This window comes from Oryzias latipes, chromosome 19 (assembly GCF_053564925.1).
Source record: "Oryzias latipes strain Hd-rR chromosome 19, Olatipes_Hd-rR_3.1".
Taxonomy (NCBI): domain Eukaryota; kingdom Metazoa; phylum Chordata; class Actinopteri; order Beloniformes; family Adrianichthyidae; genus Oryzias; species Oryzias latipes.
Window position 1 is genome coordinate 21,233,780 of NC_136255.1, and position 15,512 is coordinate 21,249,291.

The 15,512-nt window shown below is 43.5% G+C and overlaps 1 protein-coding gene across 11 annotated transcripts in view; it reads right to left on the reverse strand.

Annotated features, from left to right (window-relative positions):
• Positions 1–517: 517 nt before the first annotated feature.
• The window catches only part of plce1 (phospholipase C, epsilon 1), an 85,030-nt gene continuing 70,035 nt past the window's right edge, over positions 518–15,512 (reverse strand). For 8 of the 11 annotated variants that reach the window (XM_078937461.1, XM_020711882.3, XM_078937463.1 and 5 more), the window contains 17 exons: positions 13,963–14,079; positions 13,378–13,536; positions 12,995–13,130; positions 12,206–12,247; positions 10,372–10,490; positions 10,054–10,171; positions 8,375–8,512; positions 6,889–7,179; positions 5,900–6,063; positions 4,357–4,618; positions 4,166–4,284; positions 3,793–3,921; positions 3,522–3,719; positions 3,235–3,414; positions 2,954–3,157; positions 2,436–2,547; positions 845–1,190 (listed from right to left, as the gene is read on the reverse strand). In XM_078937461.1, the coding sequence (XP_078793587.1) occupies positions 997–1,190; positions 2,436–2,547; positions 2,954–3,157; positions 3,235–3,414; positions 3,522–3,719; positions 3,793–3,921; positions 4,166–4,284; positions 4,357–4,618; positions 5,900–6,063; positions 6,889–7,179; positions 8,375–8,512; positions 10,054–10,171; positions 10,372–10,490; positions 12,206–12,247; positions 12,995–13,130; positions 13,378–13,536; positions 13,963–14,079 (2,682 nt within the window). In that variant the 3' untranslated portion in view covers positions 845–996. Of the gene's footprint in view, positions 1,191–2,338; positions 2,548–2,953; positions 3,158–3,234; positions 3,415–3,521; positions 3,720–3,792; positions 3,922–4,165; positions 4,285–4,356; positions 4,619–5,899; positions 6,064–6,888; positions 7,180–8,374; positions 8,513–10,053; positions 10,172–10,371; positions 10,491–12,205; positions 12,248–12,994; positions 13,131–13,377; positions 13,537–13,962; positions 14,080–15,512 lie in introns of all 11 variants that reach the window. The other 3 variants (XM_078937467.1, XM_011487982.4, XM_020711884.3) reach the window with 3 other exon arrangements.

Here is a 15,512-nt window from a genome sequence, read left to right on the forward strand (position 1 = left end):
CTTTAAGTTTGAAATGTCGTGCATCTGTTGGACGCGATCTGGGTCTTAATTTTGAAACGATCAGAGTATTTTATGGTAATTTTCCTGCATCTGCTAAGCCGTGTTTCATTGTTTATCACCCTTTCCAATATGGCGTCGCTCTTCACGTATCTTAGACTATAGTAACAGGCTAGCATGGCGTCTCTAGCCTATAATAACTCTTTGGTTAAACCACCACATGGTTCCCAGGCGTGGTTCACTGCTCCCGTTGGGGATGGGTCACACTAACTTTGATTGATTCTATGAGAGCTTTCAGAAACTTGGAAGAAAACAAGCAGACGATCCTTTAAGAGAAGACGACCAAAGGTTTGAGGCAGCTTTCCAACACTCAAAACGAAGATCACCTCCTTCAAGACGGAGACGGGCGGGCGCCTTTCCGTTTCCGTCACTTCCCTCGGACGCTGGCGCTCTTTGAGAGCTCTCCTTCCAGTCCTGTGAAACTGGACCCGCAAACAGAAAAAGAACCAAACAAGCCAGCTTGTCATGACGGCCTTTATCGCCCTCTCATCCTTCATTTGTCCTCAACTTTCTTTTCTAGACGTTTCCCGACTCTTTATGGTTTCCCATCATCATCGCCAAAGTACAAGTCCAATCGGATTTAAAAAGAAAACTCTAAATCTGCCTTTAAAAAGCAGCTATCTAACAGAAGAAATGTGGATTTTACAATGTTAGCTTTGACATGACTGAAGAGGAGCTAAAACGGGGTCATCTCAGGCTAACTCGCCTCCTCCTCGGGGAAACAGGATTTTTGTCTTTTAGAGAAACGCTTTAGTGCTTTTTAACATCCCTGATAATAAGAAGAAAAACAGCTGCCCCTGATTCTCTAGACCCTCCGGAAACAATATTTACATCACTATTTCATCTAAGAAGAGAGGCGGATTCATCGCGCAAAGTGCGGCCCTGTACCCCACTGGAGACTCTTTAATAGCGATCAGTGCAAGTTCCTGCTCCGCCACGTCATTTGTGGATCTTCCAGTTCCTGAGGAGGTGAAGCTTCCAGCCGAGGGGAGTCAGAGAGGAGGTGCAGAGGGGGTCCGATTGGGGTTGCTCTCTGAAGTAGGAGGAAGAGGAGGAGGCCCTCAGGAAGCTTTCGATCCCCAGCTTGCCCTCGGTCAGCCACGCCTTCAGATCTACGGCTGCAGACAGACAACCTGCAGGGGAGACAACAGACGAGTTAACAACAAACAGACAAAGGAAAAGCACTGATTCAGGTTATTTAAAAATGACTTTTTCTTCACATTTGTTCCTCCAACTTTATTAAAGCTACGATCGCCTTCAAACACGCTCCGTTAATAGTCTCACCCCGATCATCCTTACATCGGTTTTCAAAGCGTTCCCAGTGGTCTTTCAACGAAGATTATGCGGTTTTTAGACAAAATTTAAGAAAACAGCGTTGTTTTCTTTACCTCCCCCCTTCCCATTGTCCATAACTGAGAGCTCTCTGTTTTACTCTCGCATACAGCCCCTCCCAACTCCAACCTAGCATTACCGGTGCAGAAGAATGGCGCACAATAGTGAAGCTATCCAGCCGCACAGTTTTGAGCCAAATGCCAAACGAGGCCCAGACGAGGAAAACAAAGATGTATACGGATCTATGGATCTATGGATCTATGCGTCTACAAGTGGATGCATCAGAAAGGAGCAGAGTGGGAGAGAGGGAGGGAGAGAGAAAAAGAGAGAGAGAGACACACACACACACAGATGCTACAAGAACACGGTAAAAACATTTTTCATCAGAGTGGGTCTTTTATGTCACTTCAGATAACATTAGGTTGGCTTCGTTTATCTTCAATTATGGGATTATTTTTTGGTTGACCAGACATTTGCTGAAACAGGAAACACTTAAAAACTGGTTTCTTCTTCAGACTTTGATGAGACATGCAGGAATGAAACAGAAAATTTTCATTATGCACAAACACAGACCAAAACAGACCAACTCAGGTTTCTAAACTTTGTTTTAAAGACCCACTCCAGTAAAAATCAGGACTTGGGTGTTTTTAACATGTTTTTGTGGCATTTGTCTGATGATGCAGGACAGTTCATGAATTAAGAGTTCTGCGCCGACGGTACCGCCCAGAACTCAAGAGGAGAATTTCTAATGAACTGCTCTCTCTCTGCAGAAAACGACATAGTCATAATTAAAAGACCGCCGGGAACGCATTTAGATTACCGTAGATCAAAAGATGATTGGAGTGAGACTTTAAAGTCAAACGCACAGAATCTGCGAGTTTTCTTTAACTGGACTGGATTCTGACAAGTTTGTCCTGCAGTGTTAGAGGTTAGAGAGCACATACGCTACCTCTGATGCTGTTCCATGCACAGACAGCAGGCAGAGTGTGAGCCTCACTCCTGGAGCTCGGTCAGAGCCACACAGCATGCAGCTCGCTCCTCCTTACTCTGGCCGGGGCCGTCCACGCCCACGCCTGTCGTCATGCTGCGGCTGCGGCTGGTCAGCTTCTTCAGCTCGCTGGCGAAGGAAATGACTTTCTTTTTGTCTTCCCGCACCACCTGGAAGCAGACAGGGTGGAGTTTTCTAAAAGTAAAAGCTCAGAAAGGAGCCGGGGGGGGGTGTCTGTGGGTATTAATGAAGCAGCACTCACATTCAGGCAGGAAAGCGGGACATTAAAGTGCTTTTATTCACAGGATTTTGCAGCAATGGCTCTCAAAAGCAGAGAGGATGATCAAAACATTAAAAAAACAACAACATTTCCAGTCTTTAAATACAATAGGCACACAAAAAAAGCACATGCGGGGTCGACAAAACAGATGTTAAAACAAAGAGTGATGAAGCAGCTGTTACAATAACACAGAAGATGGTTTAAAGCATCATTTTGACTCACAGACAAACCAAAACAAAGATAGCTGAACTAAAAGGAGCGGGAAAATATGACTCAGGTGTCAGCTGCGGAGCTACCTGATCCTTGAGTTTCAGAATGAACTTCCCCGCGCCCCGCCAGCGGCTCTGAGCCTGGAAGACGCATTCGTGGTCCAGCAGGACCCGCTGGAGGGGCTTGGTGGCCGACGACTTCTTTGAGGCGGAGTCCTTGGTCACTTCCTCCACCAACACGTACTCGCTGGGGTTTGAGTTGGACAGCGAATACTTTGCCTTGGACAGCGTCTGTTCAAAAACAAAAGGATTAACGCACTGGTTCCAGTTTTGGGGGAAATCCACATTCTTTCTTTAGTGGGAGGTACCTGCTGTATGATGTCCTGCGCCGTGCTGTACCGCGGGGCCTTGATCACAGTGTGAGGTTGCTCTGGTGAAACTTCGTGGACCTGAACGAAGAACATATCCTCCTCTCCTGCTGCTCCGTCCTTTGATCCCGCTGTTGTCTCCTCCTCCGTCTCCAGCTCCGTGTTTTTCTCATTCAAGTTCTGTAAAAAAACAGCCCAAAAGTCAAATGAGAACTTTGGCATTTCCGCCACAAGAGGGAGCCAGACTCTACATGACAGAACTTTGCTTGAACTTCTTCTTTCAGCACCTCCTCCTTTGTTTTGAGGCAGATCCTCCCCACGTAGCCCTCCTCCATGTCCCAGCTGCTGACCAGCCTGACCACCTCCTCCTCAGGTGCTAGAAATCGATACTGAGCACAGCGCTTCACCTCACTGCGCTCCTTCAACAGGGGAACCTTCTCCTCACACAAGATGTGCGCTGATGGGTTTCCTGTCGTCGCCACAACCTGCAGATGCACAGAAGAGAGCTTAACAACAACACAGCAAACTACAGCTCTATAGAAATAAACCCTTACTGACCGTGTCCAGCAGCTGTTTAGCTGTAGTCTGATCTGTGATGCAGAAAACCGCGAAGGGCTCCGGACCTGGAGCTCCGTGAACGGTGACCTTGTGCTGCTGGGACAGGTGTCTCTCCTCAGAGCTGAAAAGCTGCGTAACAAACAGACGGCAGCAGGTATTAAAGCGTCCTGACATGCCATTTCTGCAGCGGCAGTCAAAGTCCGACTGCAGCAGAATGCTCTGCTGCTGACGGTGCCGGCAGCAGTTCTTTGAACGTTTGCGGATCAGTCGGTCCCGGTTTGAAATTTTAATGAGTGTGTGTCATTAAAGGAGGCTTTGAAGATTTCCAAGTGCACTTAACAGCAGAACCCTTGTTTGAACTACTAAATCTTACCAAAGATGAGGGAGTTGCGCCCCCTATAGGGCCTTCGTCAGTCCTGCGGCTGTAGATAAAAAGGCTGGACACTTCTAGGGATTCGTTGTGTTGCGTCCTCAGCTGAACGTGCCTGTATCCTGGAATAAACGACAACATAGCTTCACTCTAGATCATCCCAGGAGTTCTGTCCAAAAGGTTCTGAATCCCACCTGGTTTCAGGGCCGTCAGTGGCAGAGTCCTCTGAGCTGTGGTCTGAGAGCTGTTGTTCTCCACCACGGCGAATCGCAGGAAGCACAGCTCCTCGAAATGCACGGCGAAGTGGAACTGCTCGCTCCACATGGGGTTGAGGGTGTTGCGGTGGATGGGTTTGGTGCGGAAATGGTGGCTGTCGACAGGCATCCCCAAAACGTCCACCTCGATGCAGGGGCTGCCCGAGCTGTTGCCTGGACACACGTTCTGACCGGAAACCACCTGCAGGAAAAAAGAGCAATACGAGAAAATGTAAATATGGAAAATATATATATAATTTATTATTATATTATTATTTTAAATACTAATATTGATATATCTTATATTGTTTTAATATTGTTTTATATTATAATTTTTATTTTCATAACCCAGTGTTTCCTCTTGGGGATCCATTGTTCTGGGGCACTACCAGCTCCGTCAGTAGGGGGCGCTGTTGTTGCGGTGCTCGTTCTCATTGGGCCTGCTGGGCCTGCTCTTTTGGCTAATAGCTGTAGCTGTAGGCGGGCGCTGTGGTAATGACCCCCACGGTCAAGCTGGGCCTTGGAATAAATGGACCCCCATGACATCGTTTCCTCCCAGCAGCACCAAGCCTTTAAGCTGCAGTTCTCTGTTTCTGTTCAGGGTTCTACTGGGTGGGTGGAAGGGAGGAATCTGGTGAGGGAGGGGTCCCATCTGTGTGTGATTGTCCTGTGTTTTCCGTTTTAAATAATTTTCATATTTTATGACTATTTTATCTTCTTTTATGTTAAGCGCTTTGTGTTTTTAACCAAAATGAAAGGCGCTTTATAAATCACTAAAGTTTGAAGTTTGAAAAGTCAGTATCCTTTGACCGCTTACAATCCTCTGACAATCAAAGACTCAGTTTTGCTCTAAAGCTGCGTTCACATCAAATGTCATTTGCGTGGCAGTGAATGTACAGACGCACTGAGACGTCCTACGGCGTGTTTAGAGCATCAGGTGGTCTGGCGGCAGTGCGCTACAGGCGTCACATCACGATATTTCCAGAAATTCAGACAGAATAATTCACGCTGAAAACTCAGCTTTGGCTTGTGACGTGTTGATGATGTAATCAGCAGGTGGAGTCCAAAACCAACATGGAGGAGAATCTCCTTAACTTTATGATATTTTTCTTCTATTATTCTTAACCCTTGTGCTATCCTAGGCACTTTAACATTGGGAGTTGGGTCATCTAGACACCAGTGATCTTCACTGGTGTCCATGGATTACATGAAATCTTTCCACCTTTATCCACCTTTGTCATGGTAGGAATAAGACGTCAATGTAAGGGTGGGGTCATCTGGACCCCATAGGATAGCACAAGGGTGTTTCCCTCCTCTGATTACCACGGGACAGCAAGTCATCTAACTGGATCCCAGAGATGGAGGTACAGCTGAAAGCTGCCGTCATTCAGACACAGATGGTAAACCTCTCCGTACTGGGAGAGTCTCCTAATGACCTCATGAACCCACAGATGGAGGCCCAAATTTGCCGCGTTAAACTCACGGTGAGGGAGTAGCTGGCGGGACTCATGTTCTCCGTGTCTCTTTCCATCGGACAGAACTGCTGATAAAGTGGACAGGTCCGGTCCCACAGCACGGCCGGCTTCAGAACGTATCCACAGCCGCCGTTGAGCTCGAACAAGGCTGTGTTCAGCTGCATGGACAGGTCTGAGGAAAAACAGAAAAGAGCGTTGTGAGGAAAAGCCGCCAGTCTGGAGAATCTGCATTCTAATGTCAGAGGAAGAAAGATGTTTTAGGGAGGAGGGGGGAAGACATGAGACATGAGAAAGAGAGTGTTGGGGAGATAAACCGAGGCAGAGGAGATGGGAGAGATGGAGGAGTTCCAGGATTTTTAATGAACTTGGACTTTTACAGGAGAAAAGAAAAGGATAGTTCATCAAAGTCCAGACGGACAACACAGAATCTCAGCAAAGAGGGGGGGGGCTTTTGTAGAAAAATGGGAATAAACAATGATGTCAGGCTAAACAGATAGATATTAAAGTGATTTCATTTTTATTATTCAACTTCTGACTCTACCCCTCCAACCATTTTCTAAACTCCCTAAATTCTTCCAGTGATATGGAAAAGCCCTCAATACTGCTTCCTGTTCTACAAAATAAAAGCGCACTTGTTTTTGCCTCAGTAATTGTACATGCCAGACAACAAAATGATCAAGTTTGTTCAAATTAAACGTATAATGTGGGGTGTAGGGGGCATTTTGTGTATTTAATTTGATCTTAAAGCACTTTGTGTTACAGAAAAAGTGTTTTACAAAATAAAGTTTGATTTGATTTGAAAGTAAAATAAGTTTTGTCTTAAATCTGTATCTTCTTTGATCTGTCTCCATAAAGCCTTTTCTTTATGATGTATAACATGTTCTGCTAAAAGTTTATGTCTTTATTATTATTATTTATTATTTTTTTTTTTTTTTTATACATTTCTGCAAATCCAAAAGTATGCCCCCCCCACCCCCCCCACACAGGCGGCGCTCACCATCAGTCTGGTAGTTGAGAGCCACCAGCTGGATTCCATGCAGCCAGAACTGCAGAGGGTTGGGGTTGGTGGAGTCGATCCTGGTGGCCGCCGGATACGTGCGGAGCAGCTGGCAGGCCGTGTGCTGGATGAGCTTCTGGGAGTAGCGCCGGCACAGGCGCTTGGCGGCGTTCTCGTTGACAGACGATATGTGGTAGCACTTCGGAGTCCGGATGATGGCGCTGAGCGACGTGGGGGGGTTGAGGACCGGAGACGTCTGCTGCTCCTCCCAGCTGAGCCGCTCAGAAGAACCTGCAGAATCAGGGACGTGCGCAAAATTTTAGAGGCTCAGAGTCAGAAAAGGGAAACAAAACTCCTTTTTTTTTTCCTTTTAACAACCCAATTAACTACCATTTTAAAAATAAACTACTAATAGATTAATACTCAGAGACTGTTGGTGAAAGTGATTCAATTTTTATTTCTTTTATGTAAACACATAAAAGAATTCAGCATGAATCAAGTTTAATCCAGATGGTTATCATTTAAACACAGATTTCCAAAAACTTTTTTCCCCAGAATAAAGAAATTCATAATAATATTTAAAATGATGTGTGTCAGGTGATCTGCTCTCCACGGTTTCTGTCCCGTTTAGCTTTATTTATTACATGTTTAATTTTCTGACAACAAGCCTAGTTTCCTGCATTCTGGCTCTGCCACCTCCAGTTCCTGACCGCTGCCCCCATATTGACTCTGGTTCTAGACTGGGATTCACAGCTCAGCTCCCTTTTGCATCTTATCCTCCAATCACAGGATTTTGTTGTGATTGCAAAGATTTTAATACATAAGACTGTGAAACTGAATGATACATACTTTAAAGAAGGAATTCTAATCAGAATATATCATAAAACAGATCAATTTAGTTTCCTACCTGTAGTGAGGAAGTTATGAACGCAGCATAAATATGGTTGTTTTATTTTGAAACTTCCCCCGGTGTTTTATTTTGTACCTAGAAGCCAGTTTCCTGTCGCTGCTGAATTGCTGTGCTGTGCTCAGACGTGTTGAAGAAATAAACGGACTCCTTGATAAATATAGAGTATTTTTCTGAAAAATCAACCATTTTTAAGCTTATTGAATGGTTGATCGGGTTCAAGTAGCTTCACTGTCACGTCTCTTTGGTTCCCCGTGGGGCAGCAGTTTCTGTCGCTGTCCCTCTCTCTCTATCGGCTTTGAGTCTAAGCGAAGCAGCAGCTCAGAACCCCGTTGTTACAAGAAATCGATAGAAGCAAAACAAGATTTTCTTGTCTTACTAACAGGAATTCAGTAATGTTAATTAAAAAAGGGGTCTTTTTAATACAAAACTACAGGGCCCTATGTGTGCTGCAGGCTTTCTAAGTCGGGTGGAATTTTCATTCATTTTTACTCCAAAAAAAGAAGGAAGAAAAAATCGAATCTGTTGTCCAAATTTACATTCATAGCAGTTCTCCAGCAGCATCAGGAGCTCTCCTACCTTTCCCAGGAGTGCGGCTCTGGGACGTGACCTCCCCGGCTGCGCTGCTGCGAGAAGGAGCTGCACTAAATATGGACTTCCTGCTCTTCCCTCGGTCCTTCCCTCTGCTGGAGCCGGCCGGAGACAGAGTGGACAGGCCTGAATTCCCACACATGACAAGCATTTGAGCAGATTAGTTGTTACCAGCAAACGGACTGATGACACAGCAATACTGATCAGGTCAGGGTCACTTCATTGAGATCCAAGAAACGTTAAAAGTTCTGCCACTGTTCTTAGAATTTTTCAAAATAAAATACATTTCCTGCATAAAATTATTTGCTAACAGTTTTTTAAACGATAAAAAAAGTAGAAAATGTTTTCTAAATGAGTTATCTGACATAAAAAGATCAATAATTAATATGTTTTTTTCTTTTTTTGTAATATTCATAACTTTTTCACCATTTTTAAACAAAAAAGAATAAAATCTAGACCTTTTACAAATGATAATTTATTAAATGATCACTTCAAATACACGAGCATCCACCATCCTTTTTTCCGTCTACATTAGCACAGTTCTCTTGCTTCCTCTTTCTCACATAATAGTCCCTGGAAACTGTAAACAAATAAAATAGCAGTGGAGAGACAGGCGGGTTTAGAAGGGCAAATGTCACTTAAAGGAAAAGAAGAGGCAAAATCACAACAGGAGGAAGGGGAGAGTGGAAGAAGAGGCTGAGGAAAAAGATGATCTGTTTGATTGATGAAATGAAGCAACAACCCAGTACAAGTGAAGTGTTTTGGACCGATGAATTGAGAGCATTTCAAGTAGGACTCTTAGTACACAAGTGGGTAAAAGTGGAGCGTGACATTAAGAGAAGACCATAGATTTAATTTAAAGATGGTCAGGATGTTCTCTCCAGCATTTCTATCAGCACCCTGAGAGCAAACGGCACTGTTTTAGGAAAATGACATGACAATTGAGTTACCATATGACTCCCATGAGGACAAGAGTCACATGTCCTTTATGGGATGGAAAATGAGCGCAAGTGCGATCCGCAGAAATGGAGTGGAACTGCTTTTTAAATAGAACATGGGATTACAGGAGGACAAGACAGGAAGAAGTGACACGATGCTAACATCTTCTTAAAGATGCGCTCCAATGAAAAACTGTGTTTTTAACATGTTCTTGTGGCATTTTTCTCATGATGGAGGACATATATAAAGAAAATAGCATTTATGCGTATATTTATATATAAATTGTTGTGAATCAGGAACAAATGGAAAAATGCAGTTGGAAAAAGCTTGTAGTTGTGACAGAAGCTACAATGCCTCCGCTCCATTCCGATGCATCCACTTATAGACAGATCCGTGTACATCTTTGTTTTTCTTGTTTGAGCTGGAATCTGGCTCCAAACTTTATGGCTGGGTTGCTCAGATATTGTTTGCTTTTTCTTTTTTTGCACCGCTAACGTGAGGGGCTGTAAGCTAGCAGGAGACTAAGTAAACAGATGGATAATGGGAAAGGGAGGCGGGGTTGTTCTGAACCAATGGCGCTGTCCACAATGTCTGATGACATTGACGATAGATCAAAAAGAGGAACGGAGTTGGACTTTAATGGAAGTGGGGACACGGTTACGTGAGAAGTTACTAAAAAATAAGAAGGTGGAGGAACCTAGAGAGGAGAGCAGATTAACATTCCTTACCAGGGAACTTCACAGCTTGACAGTAGATCACTAAATCCGAAAGCTCCTGGGCAATCTGCCTGCTCTCCTTCTTGTTCTGCGGAAGGTAAAACTCCTGACCCAGCTCCATGTCGAACACCTACAGATGAGGGAGGATATAAGACGAGACACCTTTTTATACGTTTTCAAAACCAGCGTAGTTCAAAATAACTTTTTATCTAAAAGAAAAAAAAAACACTTTTATACTTTTATACAAACTTTTATAACAAAAATAAACCCAAAATGAAAGTTTTCTTTAACTTTAGGGAAAATGTATTTCTATAAACTTCAGGTTCTGACCTTTCCTTTGCTCTGCACGGCGCTGTCGGGCTTCTTCATCCTCTTGGGGATGTCGTCAGCATGAAGCTCCTCTTTGTCCACAGAGTTCTTGGCATCTGCTTTGTCATCCAGGAGGTTATCTGCACAACAAAACATCTGACTTATTCTCTGAATGCAAACTATAAAATAAAAGATGTATATATTTCTTTTAGTTTTTGACAAGGAACTGGAGTAGATATCATATCCAACCATGAACTGGATGGTAAATTAATTAAAGAAACATGATCTTTACCTCTAAAGGAGAATCGATACACGTAAAGCTTTTATGGACATTCTCATTTCTTTAGTTTGGCCTCACATCACTCTGAATCAATCATCTTTGTGCTCTTTGACTCCAAAATCAACAAATATTTCAGGACAAAAACCTAAAATCCAAACTTCAAATAGACTAATTTTCTTTTGTAATTTGTCTGTCACTTCTAGGATGTAAAAGATTTCTTTTTGGGTTTTATGTGACTAGTGTCATTGTGTGTTTTTAGTTTCAGGATTTTTATTATTTCTACATTTACTTTGCATCTGTCTAATTTAAACTATTGTCTGAATAGACGATAAAGAGAAACGATTGAGAAAATTGTGTTGTTTTTTCTTGCATTTTAAACATGTTCTTGTGGCATTTTTCTGATGATAGAGAAAATATATTTAAGATGGCATTTTGGAGCATTTCTTTAATCACATTGTTGTGAATCAGCAGAAGATTCAAGAAGAAGATTATGGTCCCGCACACAAGTCAGAGGAGAGTTTCTAATGATCAACTCCCGTTCTCCAGAAGATGTCTTAGAAAACAACAAAGATTTTTGGATTTTGCCTTAAAATGGGACTTTATAAAAAAACAAAATTTTACCAAATCCACATCATCGCAATCAAACTCGACAACAGTTGAGTATCCCACCTGTACTACCTTATATTTGGAAGCCATTTAGAAAGATTTGACCGTGAAATCATTCCGATTTTCATTCCAGTAAACTGGTACAGGAGCTCATTTTGAATGCGGTGCTGCAGGAGCAGCTGGAACAGAGACAGTCTGCGTTTCCATTGAAAAAGGAAAAGAAGCTTCAGGCTCTAAAAGATGTTTTTTTGAAAGGTCCCTGAGCGGTAAGTGTGTCACACAGGGAAAAGCAGGAAAAAGTGTGGGGATTGGAAGAGGGCAGCACTGGGAGCGGGACGGGGTAGTTTCCCCTGGTTTGTTGTTTGGTGTGGGGGGCAAAGCGGGGGCCTGAGAAACCAGATGGCTTTGTTTTGTTTCTCTAATGAGCCCGCCCAGCCGCTGGCGAGGTCACAGACAAATACAGAATGGAGGGAAGGAGGACGGGACGGGACGGGTTTTGTGGGAGAAACCGCGGAAAACATTTCCGAACGTTGACTCCATGATTTTCTCTTTGTCAGGAATATCTCATCAACGCGTGTTTGGAGGACGTTCCACTGTTTCGGAATATTCTTTTATAGTCCAGTGATTAAAGGAAGCAGCTCACATTACATTCCTCATAGAGACAGAGTTGGATTTGAAGCTGGAAAAAAAAAAGGGCAGCAGAAATATGAAGATAAGCTGAAACCTTTGGGAGGATTTCTGTCACACTGAACCACAGCAACAAAGAGCAGAACTGTGTTAGCACAAGATGCTCCAAGTGACTGCCACATTATGTAATGTAAACGTACGATAGTGGAGGATGGAAAGCGCTTGGCAACCTTTGCTTCTCAATTCGATCAAACAGACAGCAAAAAAAAAAAAATCTGGGTTTCCAAATGACGACTAACTGCAGCAGGACAGCAGAGAAACAGAAGGAGGCTGTGCGTTTACCTTCAAGGCCGTACGCGACCGTGGAGGCTGTGAGGACATCGGCTAAGAGGGGAGCAGGTGGGAAAAAGGAGGATAGGAAAAGAAAGGAGAACAAAGTGTCAGCATAAAGCAGAGACGGAAGCGTTAAAAGAGGAGAGGCGGAACAAAGGGACAAACTGGAACTTTGTGGAAATCGTTGTAGTTTTGCAGCAGTAATGGTTGATAACCAGACACATTCCATAATACTTTGGTAAAAAGGTATTAAATCGATCGGGAAATAAATCATTTCAGGTCAACTTTATCAGTTTCTCTTCCTGTTGTGCTCTCTACTGTCTTTGCCTTTTAACCTACACAAAAAGACGTCCAATCACAAGCGTGTTGGGTCAGTTGGCTAAAGGGGAACCACAGTGAGGAATGTGTGCAACATATGAGAACCATATTTTTCTACAGCACTTCACAAAATTAAATAAATGAATTAAATGATGACACTTTTTTGTAAACCACAAAGAACAAAACTGACTAAACCGGGGGTCCCGAACCTTTTTCAGGTCAAAAACCATTTTTTTTTCGTTTCTTCAGGTTTTAATGTTTGTTATGCCACAGGCATTTTGTTTTCTTTGCTTTAAATAAAAATAACTGTAGAAAAAAAAAGTACATAAAATGCAAAGAATATAGGTCTTAATGTATCTTGACTGGATTCAGTGAGGTGAAAAACACTAAACGATATCTTATCGCCACAAAGCCAGTCGAATCTTCTGGACGAGTCCAGAAAAAGTCTGGAAACAGTTTCAGTTCTCCAGTTTATCCTACCATCTGATAGAGACTCGTAGTCATAGTCATATTCGTCTTCCTCTTCCTCCTCGTCCTCGTTGTTGTGGTTGTGAGGGGAAGAAACCCCCGGTGACCCGTTGCTGGCCTGGGCCTGCATATGAGCCAGCTGGTGGGCCTGAAAAGGTTAAAATAATATCAGACATTTCCGAACTGAATATAAACAGTAAAGGATGCATATTGTTTAGCTCAGTGAAAGCAGCGCGTGCATTTGCATCTATTATTTATACCTGACAGCACTTTGATAATCCACAGTGCTAAATATTCAATGCACTCAAGATTTAGCTGTTCACTTGCAGGATAGCTTCGAAGAAATATGAATAATGCAAATGCAGATAAGCACATGAAGTCCTCCTTTTACCCACCTTCTGCTTGAGGATGTCCACTGGTGCTTGATGAGCCTTGAGCTTCTTGTTCTTGAGCAGGATCTTGCCGCGCAGCTGCAGCGGGGACGGCAGGTGAGGATCATCGCTGAAGTCGCTCTCAAAAAGGAAGCGGGTCACAAGTCGCTCCCCGAAAACATTCTATGAAAAGAATATTTGGAAAATCAAAGACACCAAATCAGGTGGATCCATACAAAAGGGAAGAAACGGCACTTGAAACGGAGACGGGCATAAAAATGAAAACGCTTTCATCACTTCAAAACATTTCTAAACAACAGCCAAAGGCATGGAGATATGGGAACCTAAAAGGCTTCTCTTTATCAAGATTCTACGAACAGTCTTTAGGGAGTAAGAAACACTGGGAAGCATCTTTAGATGAAAGCAAAACAATATTCCATGATGCAGTCATTTTTCCGAGACACGTGTGGCCCTTAAACATACATGAGAACACACAGATCTGTGGTATCCTGCAGCCTCAGCTTCAAACGAACGAATGAAAAAATAAGGACATCTACTCCAAACCTCTAGATGGGGCTGTGGAAAACAAGGTGATGACATATTTGGCACCTTAAAGATTTCAGCCATCTTTCGTTGCTGTGGAAGGGAACAGTGGTTCTCGATGGACAAGATGACCGGCATGTCGGAGTTGACGAAAGCAGAGCGATTGACCGCCTCCACCACATCCTGGAGGATCAAAAAGGGAAAGAAAACAACAAAAACATTCAGATCAGTTATCTAAGACTACGGTCACATATCCCAAAATGCTTCAGTGTGGCGACAGTTTTTCAGCAAATTCGGACGGCATTTGAATTCAGGCGGCACTTTTACACACCGCGCCGTGGCTGCAGAATGGTAAAATTGAATGGCGAATGGACAATTTTATGGGACATCGGTCAGTGGCTGCCCGGGCACATTTTGAGGTCGTCCAGTGACAGGGAAGGGTTGCAGGAAGGAAACAGTGTGATAATTGACTGATAGGAGGGTCCCCAAAATTGTCTGATGATCGGTCGATTCCAGACTGCCACCCTTCCCTGTAGTACAGGCACGTACTACACGTTGACATTAGCTGGGTGGCCAGCGATGACCGGACATCAATGTTACGATCCCGGCCACCTTGGGTCGAGATGAGGAAACAGCAGCGATGCTGCACAAAGGTCATCATGGAGTTGATAGCACCACAGCGACTGAGAAGAATATGAAGAAGACAGAACATTGTGCTTGCTGCAATAACCCTAGAAGAGCAAAATGCACAGGAAGGGCGAAGAAGAAGCAGTTGTTGGTTGAGGCCTTAGTTGCAGCGCAGACCGTTGCTCAGACAGTATATAGTAAGTTTATATAGCCTACCGGCTATACAAATATATATATAGGGCTACCGGGCAGCTGGCGGCTTTTGATATGGATGCCCGCCGTCCAGAGACATTTCCAAATAGTCCACTCAGAGCTGGCATCCCCTCCTGACTGACGGCCACCCGATTGCCGCCATCTACATTCATGAGCACGCCAACGTTTTTTTTTTTTTAAATCTGGTGGCAGCAGCCAAACTTGAAATCTCTGGCGATGCCTTTCCATCGGCTGCTGGCGGCTGTATATGCGACTGTAGCATAAAGCAACCGTCCCCAACTTTTCTCAGCCCATGGTCCAGAATAACGTCAAACATTATTTTCACGGAACACTTGTACGAGGTTAAAGTAGATGTCTGATTTTCGTTTTTCTTAGTTTCCCTTCGTATCTTTCGTAAAATATTTGCAGTTGGTTTCAACTTTATTCGTACACCAGATTTCGTGTAGGAACCAGTAAAATGTGACTTCGATTTTCCCTTAACTGTCAGAGTGGAAGCTAAAAACTTTTTAAGGAGCAGCAGATTAATACAAAAAGGAGTCACTAAAAATGTATTTTCCAAATATAATAAAAATGAAAATCCACTGTTTGGGAAACTTTATTAGCAGCAACCTCATTATAGTAATTTTCCAAAATAAAACGTCCTTTAGAATAAATGTATAAAGGAAACAGAAAAAATGTGGGTCATGTTTTTCTCTCTGCTGCCGGATCCAGTCCGCGCTCTGGGGGGTTGGGGACCACTAATCTTTATTGTTCCCAAACTGTTGACAATGAAGGGG